The sequence below is a fragment of the Mustela nigripes genome, chromosome 4, assembly GCF_022355385.1.
Source record: "Mustela nigripes isolate SB6536 chromosome 4, MUSNIG.SB6536, whole genome shotgun sequence".
NCBI lineage: Eukaryota > Metazoa > Chordata > Mammalia > Carnivora > Mustelidae > Mustela > Mustela nigripes.
The window spans coordinates 12,505,453-12,524,902 of NC_081560.1; the positions used below are offsets into that span (position 1 = coordinate 12,505,453).

The 19,450-nt window shown below is 40.9% G+C and overlaps 1 protein-coding gene across 4 annotated transcripts in view; it reads right to left on the minus strand.

Annotated features, from left to right (window-relative positions):
• The window catches only part of AGK (acylglycerol kinase), a 70,668-nt gene that overhangs the window by 33,476 nt on the left and 17,742 nt on the right, over nucleotides 1-19,450 (minus strand). For all 4 annotated transcript variants that reach the window (XM_059396258.1, XM_059396256.1, XM_059396257.1 and 1 more), the window contains exons 3-6: nucleotides 13,334-13,373; nucleotides 10,425-10,504; nucleotides 5,250-5,325; nucleotides 248-340 (exon numbers count right to left, since the gene is read on the minus strand). In XM_059396258.1, the coding sequence (XP_059252241.1) occupies nucleotides 248-340; nucleotides 5,250-5,325; nucleotides 10,425-10,504; nucleotides 13,334-13,373 (289 nt within the window). The remainder of the gene's footprint in view (nucleotides 1-247; nucleotides 341-5,249; nucleotides 5,326-10,424; nucleotides 10,505-13,333; nucleotides 13,374-19,450) is intronic.

Consider the following 19,450-nt stretch of genomic DNA (forward strand, 5'->3'; position numbering starts at 1 on the left):
TTTTATCCAACTTAAATTTGATACAACAAAAACCCTCCTATATGTTGGGTATAAGGTTTATACAAAACAAGAGAATTAAAGTGCATGACAGAAATGTAACGCTACACCTGTTTCAGAGAATAAGAATCCCAAAAAAATAAATTACAAAGAATTTCCTTAAATTATAAGCACTTTATGCCAGTGCTCTAAGATCTAATTTCCATTTTCCTCACCTTCAAAATGATTTCGAATAGAAAAACAGCCATACCTCCTGCAATGTCCCATCTCCTCCCGCAACAATGATCACATCTGTGTTTTCCATCAGTTCCAGGAGTTTCTTGGCTTGGCCCTCATAATCAGTCTGAAATACAAAAGAAGTCTTTAGTAAATTTGCCAGCCTAGGGCCATAAAATCAAAGATTAAAAAATATGGGACATTTTCTTTAGAGTCTGACACAGTCTTTCCTCAAATTCTACATAATTGATAGACACAAAAACTCAGTAGCTATCAAAGCAATCATGTACACAGTTCTGTACTGTTTAGAACTGGAAAGGACATGAGAAACCATCTTTAACCTTTCTTTAAAAATAAAACCCAAACCCAGTGATCTGTGTCCACTTATACAGCTAACTAGTCAAAGGACTCATTTCCAGGCCAGTGCAGATTCTATTACACCATTTACCCGGCACCTTTCATCTGAAAGCAGGAAGTCAAGTGTATATGCAAAGAGAGAGACACAGATGTAATGAAACGAGCACAGATTTGGGAGCCCAAGAGACCCAGACTAAACCCCAACTCTGCTACTTTTCAGTTGAGTGGCCTTAAACTCTCAGGACCTTAACTGCCTCACCACTGAAATTATGTGTGTTGGGGTTGGGGTAGTAACAGCTTCCCCATAGTACTGTTGTAAAGCAGTGTATGAAGCAACTAGCAAGGAAACCGTTCAGGACCGGTACTGTACTTCAACGGAAGGTTGGGTTTTGCTATGATTATACAATAAAATACAGGTGTGACTCAGAGTAGTGACAAAATAGTACCTAAACCTCACTATTTTTATTAAGAGTTATTTCCTCTCAGATACATATACAACCTTCAGTGACTCTAAGCTGCTGCCCCTATAACCAAACAGTAGATTCTAGAATGCGTAATGCAGCTAACACTAACATAGGAAACATCCTCTCCTACTGACACTGTACAAGACACACTAATAGACAAAAACTGAAGATCTGAATTACAGATGGGCTAAAGCACCTGAGCACAGTTAACGCAGAGTAAAAAGGAAGTCCCTAAACATACACCATGAATTTTACAAGGAATTATCTCACTTTTATTCTAAAAGTGAAAAGGCTGGCTTTATAGTTACACATTTGCAAATAGCAAATTTTTTTAAGAATATATGTCAATCAGATTAAAAGGATGGTTTGTGAGTACCCGAAATAAGCCATGGGTTTGGTACGGGTTTGCTAAGAAAGAGGCATTTCAGACTATCCTCAACTTCTTTGACATTACTAGATCAGGAGATACAGGAAACCAGATGGATATTCTATCTGCTCTTCAGCAAGGCACCTGGTAAACTATTTGATGACACCCATGGGGACAAAATGGAGAAACGTGGAAATAATGTGCTTGAATACAAGTAGATTAGTTACCAACTGAAGGTCTGTGCTGCAAGTGAGAAGCTCAGGGCGGTGACATCAAATTGCAAGTAGATTCCACAGTGGAACCCAACTCCAGGCTTGAACCCACAACTCTGAGAGCAAGAGCTGAGCTGAAATCAAGTATCGGATGCTTAATGGACTGAGCCACCCAGGGGCCCCAAGCCTTTCTCTATACAGGGCTATATCAACAACAGAGGTGAAACGTGTATATGTAAATGACACTATTTTTAAAAACAGACACTGGCCTCCTGACTATTCCTCAAACGTGCCAAGTACACTCCCGCTTCAGAGTCCTAAACGTGCAGCATCCTCAGCCCAGATCCTTTCCGCCACATCTGCAGGACTTACTCATTTGCCTCAGGTCTCTGCTGAACAGCCATCTCCTCAAACCCGTCTCTCCTGACCTTCTGAACTAAAGTAACTCCCATTACTCCTGGTCCCCTTACTCGGCTGGACCTTTCTTCACGGCCCTCATTGCCATCTGACAAACCAGGTTTCTGTATCTGTTTCTTTTATCTGCATCTCTCCCTTTCCCACTTTCAAGAGAAGCTCTTTGGGGACAGATATGAAAAGTTTATTTTCTTCAGACTATATCCCCAATAACCTAGAACAGGACTTAGCTCACAGCAGGCAGTCAATAAATACTAGCAAAAAAAAATTAATAAATATAATTACACAAACGAAAGAACCAAAATTCAAAAATACTTTGACAGATTTAATAGGCCATAATTTAAAAGATTATAGGGATAACCTATTTGAGGCTCTGGTGGTAAGAAGAAAATTGCAGGTCATCTGGGTGCTCAGTGGGTTAAGCCTCTGCCTTCGGCTCAGGTCATGATCTCAAGGTCCTTGGATCAAGCCCCGCATCGCGTTCTCTGCTAGGCAGGGAGTCTGCTTCCTCCTCTCTCTCTCTGCCTGCCTCTCTGCCTATCTGTGATCCCTCTCTCTGTCAAATAAATAAATAAATAAATAAAAAAAGAAGAAGAAGAAGAAGAAAATTCCAAATGCAGCAACAAAAGAAGGATTAAAAAAATAGTAGCCTTATGATATTGAATAAAGAAAAGTGAATGAAGACAATAGGTAGCATAACATGACATTATAAAACTGTTACTTCTGCTGGATATGATAATGATCCTGAAGTTACCTAGAAAAGTAGCCTTTTCTTTTTTTAAAGTGCACACTGAAGCATTGAGGGGTAAAATGACATGATGTCTATAATTTACTTCGGAGAACCCAGCCATCAAGTGAAGATGCCTGCTGGGGACCCCCATGAGCAGCCTCGACCTACAGACGTGTGAGGCAGGCCAGCCCTCCTCAGCTGTGCCACCGAGGAGCCCAGGTGTGACCAGCACCAGGGCAGCTCTCAACAGACTGCAGATCAACAGAATCTGAGGCAGAGAAGGAGCTGTGAAGGCAGTTATGTAGCTGTAGATAACTCATATAGAAATCAATACAGCCAATAATGACAATAAATATTAATGGATTCAGGGACCCAATAAAAAGACCAAAAAAAGACTGGATCTTTTAAATACACTGTTTTCATGCCTCACCAATAATGCATCTAAAATATAAAGATATTAAAAAGGCTGAGAGTAAAGGGATAAAAATATTACACCAAGCAAAACTCAGCCAAAGTAAGCTAGTAGAGTCATTAAGAACACTAGGTAGGATAGACTGTGGCCGAGGTAATAATACTGGTGCTAAAGAGAACCAGTCTAGAACAGGGTCAAAACTCGAGAAGAATAAAGCCATGTAAAACCTGAGAGCATCTACTAACATCATCTCAAAATATAAAAGGCAAAAATGAACTACAGAGAGAAACAGAAAAATCCCCAATAACAGTGGGAGATTTCTAAAAACTCCCTCTCAATATAGTTAAAGCAGAAGAAAAGATCACTAAGGACACAGAAGACTAGAACCACACAATGGACAGACCTGACTTACTGGACATGTGCAGAACATGGTACCCAATAATGAAAACAAAACACATGCTAGGCCATTAAAACAAGACTCAAGAAAGTTTCACAAGCAGGAATCGTAGAGACTACATTTGTTGACCATAATGCAATTAAATAAGAAATCATTAACAAAGAGATAACTGGAAAAACTTTGTATCAGGAAATTTTAAAACGGGTCTAAATAAATCATAGGTCAAAAATCATGATGGGACTTAGAAAATATTTTTAAATGAATGATAATGAAAATATTATACATCAACACTTAGAAGATGTAGCTGAGGCAGTAGAGGGAAATTTATAGCTTTCAATAAATAGGGAAAGGGTGAAAAATAAAAAAGCATCCCAGTTAAGAGGTCAGAACAGCAGAAAAAAATCCAAATTAAGTAGAATGAAGGAAACAGAAAAAACAGACTAGAAATTCATGAAACAAACATAAATAAGAAAATGAACAAGCCAAAAAATGATTCTTGGCAAGGATTAATTGACATACCTCTCTATAAAGGTACATGGAGGTATATATCTCTCTATAGAGGCTATAGAGAGAAAAAGAGAGGGCACAAACAAACAATATGAAGAATTAAAACGAGATACTACAAATGTAACAGAAACTTACAAGTTAAAAAGAGGAAATTATGAACTTGATACCAATTAATTTGAAACCTAGATGGAAGCAACAAATTCCTTGAAAATGTTACCTTATGAGAATTAATTCAAGAACAGAACCTGACTACTTCTAGAACCATTAAGGACATTTAATATACAAAATAGTTTCCCCTCAAAGACAGCTCCAGGTTCAGATGGTTCAATCTGAGTTCCCGTGAACGAACATTCAAGGAAGATCTCTTATGTAACCATCTTGGGATCGCTCACATGTGGAGTCTGTAACGTGTACTACAAGCACTCACTTCAGTGTTAGTTCTCTTCCCCTTTCTCCCATCCCTGGACACAGACAACAGGAAGACCACATCACAGACCAGTTGGACAAAGGAGTTCAAGGCTTCATGGTAACTGGACTAAATTACCTTTTCATCTCTGATTTCATGAAAGAGTAATATTAAAAATAAACCACAGACTTAGAAACATGACGAGAGTGATTTTCACCAAATGCACACACCCATCACTTAAAAGTCAACAAAGTGGAGTCTGGAGCGTTTTCTATCTAGCCCATTTCCTTCTAAGTTATTTTTGTCCCCTTTTTCTCTTAGCTAAATATCGCAAATTCTAGAGCTTTACCATTGAAAATTCCTCCCCAGAGAGAAAATGTTTACTTGTCTGTGGAGCTACCAAGAAATTAAATTAACTACTCAAAGTGGAAATTTTTTTTTATTTTCAGGAAAAGAATTCCTACAGCCATAACTACTTTCATCTTCCAAGAGACAATAATTCCGCACTCCAGCTTTCAGATGAAAGGAATCAAGTTCATGCCTCCATCTAATCTTCTTCTGAAAATGAAAAGCTGACAATGCTTTGAAAAAAAAAATAAAAAACAAAAAACAAAACCGCTTTTATTAACTATCAGAACAAAGACACAACGTTGATTTCTCTGTTCCCAGCTTCTTACGTTATAAGTGATTTCTGCTATAAAGTCAAGAGAAGAGAGTAAGTTATAAGGAGTGGTAGCTCAGATAAAATCAACACTGTGGAGTATTCTTACCTTAACAACAGTCACATCCATGCCAGATAAGTGTAAAATCGGGGCAGCATTTTTTTCAAATAGAGTCCTTGCTTTGCTGTAGACAAAGGAAAAAACACAAAAATTTTGACACCAGCTCTCAAGAGGAAGAAGAGAAAGCCTAACCACCTTGACTAGAGTTGAACAAGAAACAGCCTGAGAAACACGGGTTTCCTTCACTCCTGCAAGCACAGGAAGGCGAACAACAGGTCATTGGGTTCTACGGGGAGAAATGGAGACGCTACCACTCTGGGGCCTCCAGGAGTTTACCTTCTAATACAATTGGCTCTCACCCATCTGGGATGCTTGCAGTTCAGTCTAGTTCCTCTAGAGAAGAACGTGACAGTACATATGGCCCCACTCAGGACACAATGCTTGAGTCATTCAGCAAGTATTTATTGAGCACCTACTACGTGCTAGCCACAGGGGTGGGAGCTAGGGATACAACAAGACAAAGCAGACAGAAATACCTGCAACTAAAGTAGCATGTAATAAGTCCTCAGAGAACTTATTTATATTCCAGTGGTAGAGGGAGGAAGGTGTATTTAACATTTTTCATGTGGCCCAAGGGAATATATTGAACCCCACAGAATACGGATTAATTCTAACTCAGTGGATACAACCTTTGAGGGAGAAACACATTTTTAACGATTTCATATACTAGAGGTATCTCCATTTCTTGAGTTTCAAAGCTGTCATGAAAGCCCTGGAGAAGGAGCAAAATTCTTTTCCATGAAGGCAGAATTTCTGCTACAAAAGGCAAGGTTTCAAAGTGTCTAATGCAATGTTAGGAAAATCAGCAGCTTGTCTGAAGCTCACAGGCAAAGTTGCATCCTTCTCTCTGTGGCCCCATCACTCTGTATATATCTTTGTTAGGAATTTCCATATGGCATGACAATCAATGATTTGCAGGACAGTCTTTGGGATGAAACTGCAAAAACAGACACCAAATCTTATAATCCTTGAGTCCCCCAGCCTCTAGAATTATGTCCGCACACTGAGAAGATACTTAATAAGTGTCTGATGAATTAAGGCACTAAAGCATGAATAAATGAACTTGCCCCAGTGCAGACATGTAAATTCTGCAGGAAAGGAAAGGACAGGATTGTGAAGTCTTGTGAGAAGAGAAACAGTTAAAGAGCACTTTGAAGAGACAGAGAGAGAGAGAGAGAGAGAGAGAGTGTGTGTGTGTGTGTGTGTGTGTGTGTGTGTGTGTTAGAAGCATTGTACACATTGTTCTGACAGTGACTCTTGTCCAAATCAGGTCAGGAGTCAGAAACAGGGCAAACAGGGCCCAGGAATCAGGGGATGCAAAAGTAGCAAGTAGTCCCCAATGGCACGGTCTCAAAGTTGAACATACCAATCAGTGGACCTGTTTTTCACCCAAATATTTTCAACTATCACATCAGAAAACAAAACAAAACAAAAAAGTAGAACATTTGAAACCACAGCGAACATGTAACTTTCACATCCACATTTATTCAGTCCTCTTTCAAAGATTTTTAAAACCAGTGATGCAAGTTTAGCAGAAAGACATATGAAGGTAGCTAATGAGGAGCATGTAAATGCACAAACCAAATTCAACATTCTTTAAAAAGAAACAACCACCAAAGGGCAGACAGAAACACACACATTTCTTCTTAGGAATTAAAATAGAAATGGAGAAACTACTGGACAAATTTTCACACAGACCGTTCAAAAAAAGTACCTCAAACCAAGGGCCTACCTGAGCATGTTGTAAGGAAATTACACAAATACCCCTGCCCTTTCTCCTGACCTGAATTCTTACTAGAATGAACAGAAAAGGCTAAATGAAAATTCCCCCTTTCCAGCTCACCACAGGTGGGGCTTAACCCAACAAGAAAGAGCTGAGCTAATGATAGTACAAACGTTTCTCCTTCCAGGCTTGTTTCCATTACTGGATTGATAAGAAAAGATCAGTTGGAGGTAGATCCGTTCTGAGAAACAAAACTCTGGACAAGTCTCAATCGGCTATATTAATCATTTACAACACATCTGTAAGCTCCTCCAAGTTAAAGAAATAAGGATTTGAACATTTGGGCTTTTACTCACATCTTTATGTGATCCCACGCTATGGAAAACCTCTAAAATTCTACTGTTCCAAATAAAAGACTGAAAAGCAAGTGTTACCAATAAGAAATGCATTATTTATTATATAATTAAAGGTGAGATAGCACCAGAGCTAAATAAAAGCTTTATATATGTACCGCAATTTCTAGGTTCACGTACACACAGAAAAATAATTACTTCTTAATGTATTATTTATTAATGCTAAACACACAGTTATCTTATTTCTTAAGGCGCCTATGTAGTTTTAAACCAGTACTACATAATGAAATAGTTACATGATGAATTATATATTATGTTTCAGAGTAGAGCCGAGATGACAAAAATAGTGCAATTAAATAGTGAAAGCTTTAGGGAAAAAAAAAGATGCCGGAGAGCTTCAGAGTGGCTCATACCCGGAAGCATGGAGGGATTCACCTTGCTAAAGGGGACAGTAACTTTAAAGACTTTCCCCGGCCTTACCTTTAAAGATAAAAATGTACTTTTAAACAGTAATCCACCTTTAAAAATGCCAACACATTTACATGTAAAAATATAAACAGAACTTAAAACTGCTCTAAAAAATTGTTTTTTAGTGTTATTATCCTTTGTAAGTAGGAACTTAAGGTAACAGAGTACAGCTTAAACAAACGGCCATACATTTTTCTTTTTCAGAATTAGCTGGTTCCTAACTAACTAGGTCTCTAAAGGAATAGGACCTGGAACAGTAACATTAAAGTAGGCAGAGGGAGACACACAAGCACTTTCGGGAAGGGTGGGGAAGCAAAGTAGGGAATGTTCTGAACCTAGCTGACATGTCAGTAATAATCACAGTAGCTTATACTCCTTTCCTCCAGTGCTCACCATGAAATGGAAATGTAAACACATCGTAGGCATTATCTCACTTAATCGCAAAGGCACCTATTCCATACGGTAATTTTTTAAGGTAGGAGCCATCACTTTTCCCATTTTACAGATGAGGACACTGAGGATTTAAGTTAAGTAGTTCCTATAATATCACAGAGCAGAAGAATATCTAAGGCCAGTCCTTCAAACCCTGGAGCCCACAGTTCTCTGGTAGCTGCTGCCACAGGCCACCATTGTTTAGTTATCTTGGATATTTTGATTGTGTTGGGTTAGAACCTGTTCATTTGTTCGTATTGCTTATTAAACAAGAATGAGCAATAGGCATTAACATTGATGTTTACAGGTGGGGAGAGGTGGCTCTAACAAAGCCAGTCAATTAGGCAGAATCACAGAGCCAGTTCAGACAATCTGTAGGTAAATATCTTAAACTGAAGAATTTAAAGTAAGGTGTGGTGTGCTTGGGTGGCTCAGTCGGTTAAGCTTCCAACTCTTGATTTCAGCTCAGGTCACTGTGAGATCGAGCCTGGTGCCAGGCTCCATCCTGGGTGTGGTGCCTGCTTAGGATTTTCTCTCTTTCCCTCCCTCTCCCCCTCCCTGCTCATTCTCTCACTCTATCAAAAAAAAAAAAAAAAAAAAAAAAAAAAAAAAAAGACATGATTTCTCCTTATTATCTGTAAAGCCACATTCACTCTCTCAAATTATTGGAGAAACTTCTTTCAGAATCCCTGCGTCTTACACAAGATCACCAGTTATAAGCTGGTCCCAACTAGTCTTTCTGTTGTGTTGTTCTTAATATCTTGATGTCATTTGACAAAGGTCTTATAGAATCCAATGTAGTACATATTTTTTTTTAAAGATTTGATTTGACTGAGAGAAAAAGAGAATGAGAGCACAAGCAGGAGGAGCGACAGAGGTAGAGAGAAAGGCAGGCTCCCGCTGAGCAGGGAGCCCAACATGGGGCTCGATCCCAGGACCCTGAGATCATGACCTGAGCTCAAAGTAGACACGAAACAGGCTGAGCCACCCAGGCACCCAAGAATCCAACCTAATACACGGTTATTAATTTTCCAATCCTCAAAAAAGACAAAAAGAAAGGTTCTGGTTGCTAGGGATAATAAAAGATATCACTCCCCTCCCCACCTCAGACAACCTTTTCATTCTATTTTTAAAAAATACTTTTTAAGTTTTAAATGATTTCTTCTAAAAGCCTTCAAGGTCTTTTTTATTCACCTTTCCAACTGAAGGAGAACTGCAACAAACACTGAAACACATTTTTGTTTGCCTGTGGTATTTTAAAATTTATAGACTTTATTTTTTAGGGCAGTTTTAAGTTCAAAGCCAAAATGAACGAAATACACAGAATTTCCATGGGCCCTTAGCCCAGTTACACACACACACAGCCTCCCCCACTTTCAAATCCTGCACCAGGGTGGGACCTCTGTTATAATAAATGAACAGGAATACATGATTATCAACCCAAGTCCCAACTGTTCTTCACACCTGAATTCCCACAATTTCCTCACACAACTCTTCCAGGCCAGCTAGACAAGGCCACAGACTGGCCTGCAACACAGCAAGGGACAGAACTAGTTACTCTGGTATTCATATTCACACACACACACACACACACACACACACACACACCCCAAGAGCTATTTTCTTAGGAAGATTGAATGTTCTTCCTCTGCTGATCTCCAAGACCTAGCTCAAGGTTGACTCCTTTTGGAAAGAATGTTTCTGACTTCACAAGCCCACAATGTTTTGGCCATCATGGAACATCCTGGAACAGAGAAGGCCCAATCATTTACACCACAACAGCAGGAGCTATCCGCAAGCAGGTAAGACTTACCTGAGAGTATTAATTCTGGGATTTTTTTTTTTTTTTAATTTATTTAGAGGGGAGCAACAGGACTCAATCCCAGGACCCTGAGATCACAACCTGAGCCGAAACCAAGAGCTGGCCGCCCAACTGCCTGAGCCACCCAAGCACCCCTAATTCTGGGATTTTTATTAAACTTCAATTAGACAAGTTTGCCAAGCATCAATTAGCTTTAAAGTTCTAGCTCACTAACCACTATTTCTCCATCACAAATTAATCTCATTGCTAGACGAGTACGGAACCTACTTCTTCCGACTCCACACAGTCCAACTAGCTTCCTAATATTCTGTGACGTTTCCCCCCTCAGGACAACTGAGCATGTGACAAATCACACATTGAACTACCCTCGGCAAGCTGCAGGATTGAGAAAAACAGTCGCCTTCTTCACTTGTGCGTTGGGAGGAATGAGTTGATTGCCAAACACCTAAAAAGGAAAAAAGCAAAGTTTTAAGCAAATACTCTTTTATTCAGTTAGCAATTATATATATTCATTCATTCCAAAGGAATTTACTTCCAGGAGACATGGCACCTACTCTGGGGGGAAAAAATGTTCTTTCATGATTCATACTGATAAAAATATCATGAACCACCATCAAATCTACCATTATTTAATGACGATCAGCTAAATTTTGTAATAAAAAAAACTCTTGCTCCATCAACTAGAGGTAAGTAACTTTTCTTTGCTAAGATGTGGCTAAGTTTATTACAAACAGATAAACCAGGAAGCCACAGTACATTAGAAGGGACGTTTAACCCACCTGCCAATAGCCTTCAGAGTATAATCTTTTTCTCCTTCAATTCATTCCTAAGGCTTATTCATAAAGAACTGTGATACCAATTAATCTTCATATTTTCATACATGTAAAAAATAATCCTAATAGTCTGTTTGTCGCCTCCTCTTTGCAATGTGTATAACTTGTTAACTAAACAGCAGCAGCTAGGGGCTGAAGGAAGGCACTTGTGATGAGCACCGGGTATTGCATGTAAGTGAGGAATCACAACACTCTACTCCTGAAACCAATTTTTCCATATACGTTAACTAACAAGACTTTAAATAAAAACTGGAAATAAATAATAACAATAATAGTAATAATAATAATAATAATCCATAGCATCAACTGGCAAGGAAAAGAAATATTTACTTGGCACCCAGTATTTGCTGCTGTTCTACACATTATTCAGAGCGCTCAGAAACTTAGAAGGTACTAAGTGCTCTCCTTTTAATAGTTGAGAAACCAAGATTCAAAAAGATTAAGTGAAAGTCACACAGTTTATAAGTTACAAGCCTAGAACTTATACCTAACTCCCAAACCCCAACTTCTACTCTGTCGGCTCTGAAGAGCAGCTAAAGGAGGCAGAGTTCAGAGGCACAGAGAACCAGCTGTGCAGACTCAAAACAGGAACTAAGGGAACTACTGCTATTCCCCCTGGAGAAGACCACCAACAAAAATAAGGAGGAAAACACCAGAGTCAGAATGTCGAGTCTTTGACAGTGGGGAGCAGGTCTGGGCCAAGGAGGCAGAATTCAGGTATGGAAGCGCAAAGAATGAGTTAACCAAGAGAATGAGTTAATCAAGACTTTTATGAAGTGACTCTTCTAGTAAGCGACTACCACCCCTCCTGACAGTCCGCCAGGGAGCCGTTCTCTCCATGATCTATTTCTTCCTTTAGAAAAGAAATACACTTTTTCTGAAAGCTTCAGAAAGAAATACTGTTTCATTAGTACAAAGTTTCTGGTACATTATAATTTCTACCCTGTCTTCACTTTTACTAAGTTCGACCTTAATATTTTGCTGCCAAATCTCCAAACATTGTAACGTGTTCTTTTGCTACCCATAGTTTTTCTGGAATGTGGGCAAAAGTTTTCCAGTCAGCCAGTTTCTCTGGCCTACCAGACTCCAGATCTACAGTTCCAGATTATTCTGTGTCTTGGTTTCTCACCTACTGGCAACTCCAGGTGCAGGTTTACGGCGCATTAAGGAGCTTCTGTAAGACTACAGGGAGTTGAGATTATGTGAGATTAAAAAAACCATTCTTTCAGGAATTTAGACTGTAAAGGGCAGCCATCAACAGGAAAAGTAACTGGAGTCGGCTCCGAGGATGAATCTGCTTCTGTTTGCATGGGGGCTGGGACAGAAAGAACTCCGGCATGGGAAGGGGGAAATATGGAGAGTGAGCAGTGACCAGAGAAGAGTCTCTGAGAAAGGACGAGAAGGCACTCAGCGCAGAGGGGAAAGCATTCTCCTTCAACAAGAAAGCAAGGACCCTGTGACCACTCTTCCTCTGGGGGACCAAGAAAAGGCTCTCCTCCCAAGCTTTCCCATTTGCTAATGGAAAATCAGCTCAGGGTGGGGATCATTCATTTTCAAAACAGCAGAGCCACAGGAGATAGAACGGAAAAGTAATCAAACTCCTAAAACACAGATTTAGAGCAGTTAGATCACCACCAAAAAGAGCAATGTATTAATAGTATCTATTGTCACTGTCACCCGTGAAAACATTTCCGTAACAAACATGAGGTCTGCCGCCCACCTCCTTCCACTAAATACATCATACCTTTGTCATTTTTTACTTCAAGTTTCTTTTTTGGTATTTCTGATATCATCAGCTTAAATGACATACAACAAAAAGGCAACTCAGTCATGGAAACTCACCTGCAAGGCACAACCTACAAACTTGGAGGGGAGGACACAACAAAAATGTGGTCTTGAACTCGAAAAGATCTATAATGCAACTATAATACTGCCAGATACCTGATTATTTCAGAGCAGTATCACGGGCCTGGGAGAACAATGCTCACATGGTCTGAATCAGCTGTGCTGAACAGGCTTTAAAAATATGAATCAATGCCTTGAAAGAACATTTGACTTTAAGGGGTAACGCGTGTTCTGAACAGAAATCCTCAGGGGTTACTTGGATCAGGGAAGATTCAGGGCTCAGCCCGATCTTTAAGGACTACCACAGACATGATCAAACTCCCAGGGCTCCAACCAGCCCAAGTATGTGTTCTTAGGACTAATCCAGAAGTAAACAATCTAAAAGGGTGGGCGTTGGAACTGCTCTACACCAGATGGTTAACTTCCTCCCGCTCTGTTCAGAGCTGGCTCTCGGCCTGACTCATCCTCCCTACGGTAGGGAAAAAATCCACACTGCACCGAGGCAAGGCACCGCGCTTGTCCCCCGGGGTTAGCCCGAGTTTGCTGCGCAACAGAGATAAAGCAGGTTTTGATTTTAGCACACTCAGTGGTATTACCTGAGCTTCTTGACAGGCGGCTCTCCTTAGCAGGTTGTCACTATCAAAGCAAACAAAAGAACGAACATTAGCTTTAATAAGCAGGTTACAATCCAAACAAACAAAACTGCTTTTTTTTTCTTTAAATATGCCCAACTCTTCCCTATAAAACACCCAAGTGAAAGTCTCTTCAAAACCTGTGACACATAACGAGCACATGTGAAAAGAACTTTCTCTGAAAGAAATCCTATGTTGAGTGTTTCCACAGGATGGGGGGCACAAGACCCCCCTCCCTCCACGATGTCTACATCCTCATCCCCTGAACCTGAAAATATGTTATCTTAGGTGGCAAAGGGGATTTTACAGATGCGATTAAGCCTAGGATCTGGAGATAGGAAGACAGTCCTGGATTATGCAGGGGTGTCTAATCTCATCACAAGGGTCCTTAAAAGCACAGAAAATTTTCTAGGCTGGGATCAGCAGCAAATGTGACAATGGAAGAAGGGTCAGAAAGGTGCAAGCTTGCTGTTGCTCAACACGGGAGGAGGCCACAGTCAAGGAATGAGGGTACCCTCTAGAAGCTGGAAAAGCAAGGAAATGGCTTCTCCCCTAGAGCCTCCAGAAGGAATGCAGTCCTGTTGACACCTTGACTTTGGCCCTGTAAGATCTGTGTCGGACTTGTGACCCACAGAACTGTAAGATAACAGATGTGAGTTGTGTGAACTATCCAGTTTGTAGTAATTTGTTAGCACAGCAATACAAGATGAAGGCACATATCCTGCATTTTCCTTATCTGGTGGAAATTGTTCAGGTGATTTGCCAGAAATAAGTTTGATGCTTAGTCACTTTTGCTACTATGTTATCTCTTATTTTTTCTGTCACTGTCATACACTCAATTGCAGCCCAAATGGGAAATTTTGGCATGAGGTGAAACTCTGGCTTGCAAAAATGAAAACATTCTATCAGAAAAATGTTCATCTATGTAACATAAAGGTTCCTAAAATGTGTTTATGCCATTTATACTGTAAGAACACTGTAAATGCCGATTGCCCACCAGGCTCCAGAATCTTCTTGAAGAGTCAGTCATCTCTAATGTATGTTGCTGGCATTGCTAAGATAGTAACTTCAACCTGGTTAATGACAGTTAAAAACAGCCAATAAACAATGTATATGAAAGAATTAAAAAGAGAAAAGGGTTCTTTCACTTAAATTCTTTCTTTAAAAAAAAAAAAAAGTCTTCCTAGACCTTCCTTCTAACATTGAAGTCCTCAAATTTTGCATTTTTACAGTTACCCAAAACTAATTTTGATAGTTAAGTCTGAACTGAAAGAGAATAAACAACCTTTCGCCTTTTGCCACAGCTGCTGTCCAAGGCTACGCAATAATTTTTCTTCCAGAGCCAGACTGAAGAACAAACCCTAGACATCAACAGCAGTCAGCTTTAACTAGAAAGCACCATGTGAGGGGAAGAAGCAATGATGCCTGTCTGTGGGTATTTAGAATACAAAAGAACATAAAAACACTTAATTCAAAGGAATATGTACACCCCTACGTTTACAGCATCATTTTCTACCAGAGCCAAATTATGGAAGCAGCCCAAGTGCCCATCAACTAATGAATGCACAAAGATGTGGTGTGTTACTCAGCCATAAAAAAGAATGAAATCTTGCCATTTGCAAGGACATGGATGGATCCAGAGAGTAAAATGCTAAATGAGATAAGTCAGTCAAAGACAAACACCATAAGACTTCATTCATATGTGGAATTTAAGAAACAAAACAACCAAAGGAAAAGAAGAGAAAGAGAACTCAAGAAACAGTCTTAATATAGAGAACAAACTTATGGTTATCAGAGGGGAGGTGGGTTGGGGGGTAAAATCGGTGATGGGGATGAAGGAGAGCACTTGCTGTGACGAGCAGGGCGTGATGTACGGAAGTGCTGAATCACTATGTGGCACAGCTGAAACTAATATAACACTGTTAACTATCCTGGCATTCAAATTTAATTTAAAAAATACTGCCCATCTGAAACCTAAGAACAATGTTTAATTAAAATGATAAAGCCATACCTCAAAAGTGCATTCTGTCCCCTAACAAACATCTTACGGGGACTAATCCCTTGTGAAGTCTAGTCCACAAGCACCTTAACTGCCAGGTTCAGTCCCACTTACTTGACTGATACCACCCCGTGACTCCCACGCAGCAGAAGGGAGGTGCACAGGCTTCTCTCCCTCCCCCCACTCAAGGTTCACGAATATTCACGTTTCACTCTTCTTCTCAAATGCTCTCCAGCAACTCCTCTCGGTGAATCATCCCAACAGCAACAATTACATAGATCTTACACATATACAAGATGAAATCAACTCAATGTACAGAGTAGTCAAATATTTAAAAATAATGAACATGTCAATAACCTGTTAGAGTTGACCCTGACACCTCCCATTCATGACATCTATACAATGCTGAGGTAAAATACTAAATCCTTAGTAACCACTAGATCACCAGATAAACCTGGGTTCCTTGCAGTAACCTGAGCAATGTCACTGGATCCCCCTGGTCTAGGCTAATCCTCAGTCCGGCTTCCACACTGGCCCTGGAGGTACCACTACCACCATACAGAACCACAAGTGCTCTTCCAAACACTTGTTTCTTCCTATAGATAGAATAACCTGTACCTCCAGTCTCTTCTGTGATGAACACATCCTACAGTCTGTTCTGTACAAGCCCCCTTACGGCTACAATGGCTGCACAACTGCCCGTACATCCCTGCCCGATTCCCCCAGCTGGCTCCTCGCCTCCCACTAGGGCCAGGCCTCTGAAGGTGCCAGGCTCCTTGGGGTCCTTCCTAAGACACCGTCTTCCTTACTGCACTCCAGCCACATGGACTCCTGTGGACCTAGATGAAAAGAGAATGGCCCCAAATACAAGAATACAGAACCTTGGTTCACTGTTTCCTAAATTCTTTTTTGCTAGAAGTAAAATTTTGAATGTTAACTTGTGATTAAGTATATGATTAAAGACCTCAGTTCTCTCGAGCTTGCTAATACTTCTTGATTTACCGGAGTGCTATTCAAAATCAAAAGATTTCTTTATAATTAATTCCCTGGATTTTAATGTGCCATATGGAATATGCTGTCAATGCCACCTGTGAGAAAGCCAGACTATGTGCCAATTTAAATACTACAAAAGAAAATCTCATTATAATCATACTTAATTTTTTTAAATATCAAAAATGGCATTAACCATCTTGATTTTGCTCTCTGAACCAAGCTGTTTCTAAAAAATCAAACATATCCACAAAAAGATTTCTCCCATTGATCTATTCTGATCGCCTATAGCCAGCTCTGAAAACTATTTCAAAAAAGAAATTCCAAAAATGTTCCAGGAAAGGCATTTTTACCGGAATAAAAGAGAAAATAACTTGAAATTCATGGAGCAACTCCCATGTGCCAGCTACCACAGCCACCGTTTTCACAAACCTTTAACCTTTGTAAACAAGCCTGCCAGACAGGCAATATATTCTCATTTTATGTATGATGTCGTTAAGGCTCAGAGAACTAATGGACTTTCCCAAGATCACCATGTGACTAAACAGCAGACTGGAATTCAAACCCAAAATAAATGCTTTAATGCTTTTTCTTAACTTCAGACAATACTAGATGCATAATACTCATCAGTATATAGACTCGATAGCACATTCATGAATCACACATTACTTCTAATCTCATCTGATTTTTAAAATTTACATTCATAGTGTTTTTTCATAAGTTCAGGTGTGATAAAGCTCCCCAAAGTAGCAGGTGAAACTAACTCACTCAGCACGAAGCACTGGGTACCGTACAACCCAGATCCTGTCCTGACCTGAAGCCGCTTCCGAGCGCGTGGCAAAGGACAGCTCCTGGCAAGTATCAGTGATAAAGGAAGAGACGTGTTTCTTGATAAAGGACGTGCCAGGCACTGTGCTAGGTGTGGATGTCCTGGTGCATAAACCCAGCACTCCCCATCCTCACGAAGTTCACAGGATAGAAGGGAAGAGAGGCAGTTCAACAGTCATAACATGACATGACTCTTATGTGCTCTGCAACAGGGGCCCGTTCAGGAATATCTACCCTAGGCTTGAGGGAATTAGAAAAGGCTTTTTACAGGAAGTGACACTGCAGTCTAGATCTGGGGAGAAATAAAAAGTAGCAGGGCAAAACCAGGAAGGGGAACGCAGGCGAAGGCAAGAGCCTCTCAAAGCCTCAGAGTACGAGCCTGGCCGATTTCAGAAACAGAAAGTAGTTCTGGACAGCTGGAGGCAGCCCGCCATGGGAGGAGCCCCAGAAGAGGAGGGCAGGCAACACCCGGGCCCCAGCAGCCTTTTAAGCTATTTCAGGAATTAGGATTTGACCTTTAGGGCCATAAGAAGCCATGAGAGGGTTTCAGGAAGATAAGTGAGGTGACCAGATTTACATGTTAGAAGGATCATTCTGGTTGCAGCGTGAAGTCCATATCAAGGCAAGTCTGGATCTAGGGAGCAGGGTGGGTTCTCCAGGAACACTGGTCAGCGATGAGCCCATGATGAGCCCTGGAACCAGAACTGAGCAGAGCACAGGGGTAGCTGATATTTAGGAAGCAAACTTAACAACTGGTCCGTGGGGATTGAGGGGGTCGAAGGCAGCGTCCACATATTTTTACTGAGCCTTTGGCCGAAGGTGGTACCACTCAGAGATGGACGGCAGCAGTAGGTACTGGTTTGGGAGGCCGGAAGCTAGAGTTCATTCTGGATCTGCAGATCTGGGATAGCGGCCAGTGCAGGTGGAGGGGTCCAGGGGACAGCTAGAAACACATCTGAGATTGCAGACATTGATCTCGATTAAAGACACACGTGGTAATAGTGCTGAGAGTGGAGCAGATCGTCTACACATGGAAGCGAGAAGCCCCAGGAAGAGAGGCCCTGAGCCCTGTGACAGAGGACAGAGAACGCCAGGTGAATCTCAACTACAGTGACACTGAGCCTCACTTGAAAACCAAAGGAAGAATGTGCAGAGGGGTCCCTGGCTGGCTCAGTCAGTGCAGCACTCGACCCTTGATCCTGGGGCTGTGAATTCGAGCCTCACGCTGGATGCGGAGGTTACTTTAAAAAAAATTTTTTTTTTAAAATAAAGGAAAAGAAAAACGTGATGGACAACTGAGGCAAGAGGTTAAGAACCACTTCCTATCCCCATCAGGCCCTTGATGCTGCCTCCACTCTCAGCAAGCTGTGCGTTTCCTCCTCCTAGCGCACACAATGAGCTTTACCCCTGCAGGGATTTGATCGTTCTACCTCCTCTCCCTTTTAAAAACTAGACCGCCAAGCACAACACCACCCACCCCTTGGCCCCACCACAGACAGAACTGCTTGTCTTCTTTTCCATCAATACAACTGCCTTGAATTCATGGACAGTTCACCGTTTTCTCTTCCACAGCACACAGCACAGACTCTTGCAGATAAACAGCGCTTAATAAATAACTGTTTAATAAGTAAGTGGCAAATGTTTGAACAGGAAAAACTGACTCACAGGGCTCACAGGCAGGCTTTGTCCTGTAGGGGAAAACTGAAGGTGATTCTTCATGGGAGTACTTGGCATTCTCAAGCCAACAGATTGCCTGGGTAGTTGCTCACTGTGATCACCACCAAAGGGCAAGAGGAGAAATTGCTGTGGTGCAGCAGAGGATGAAGACGTAGAACAGTCATGGACACCTGACAGATCAAGACGCATGGCTGTGCGAGTGTGCACGCGTGTGCACGCGTGTTCAGGGGACAGGGTAATGGAACTAGAACCATCTAAAAGCTGAACGAGGAACTCCTTTTGGTATACCAGGAAGCCCCACAAGAACTGTCCCAGTAGCTGAGTCTGGTATCAGAGAAATTCTAGACTGCTAATGGGGCAAGAATCTGAAAGTGAACCTAAGACCCTTTTACCAAAAACAAACAAACAAACAAACAAACAAAAAAACCCAAACTACTGTATATAAATTCCAAGCCTATGCGCTTTCTGCTACATCATGCTGCCTCCCAAGAGAATTGAAGTTTAACACAATTTAAAACAGTTACATCAAAAAAGGTCCCTGAAGATCTGCTTAGTACTAAAACGCAGGTTCTTTGATAGACAAACCA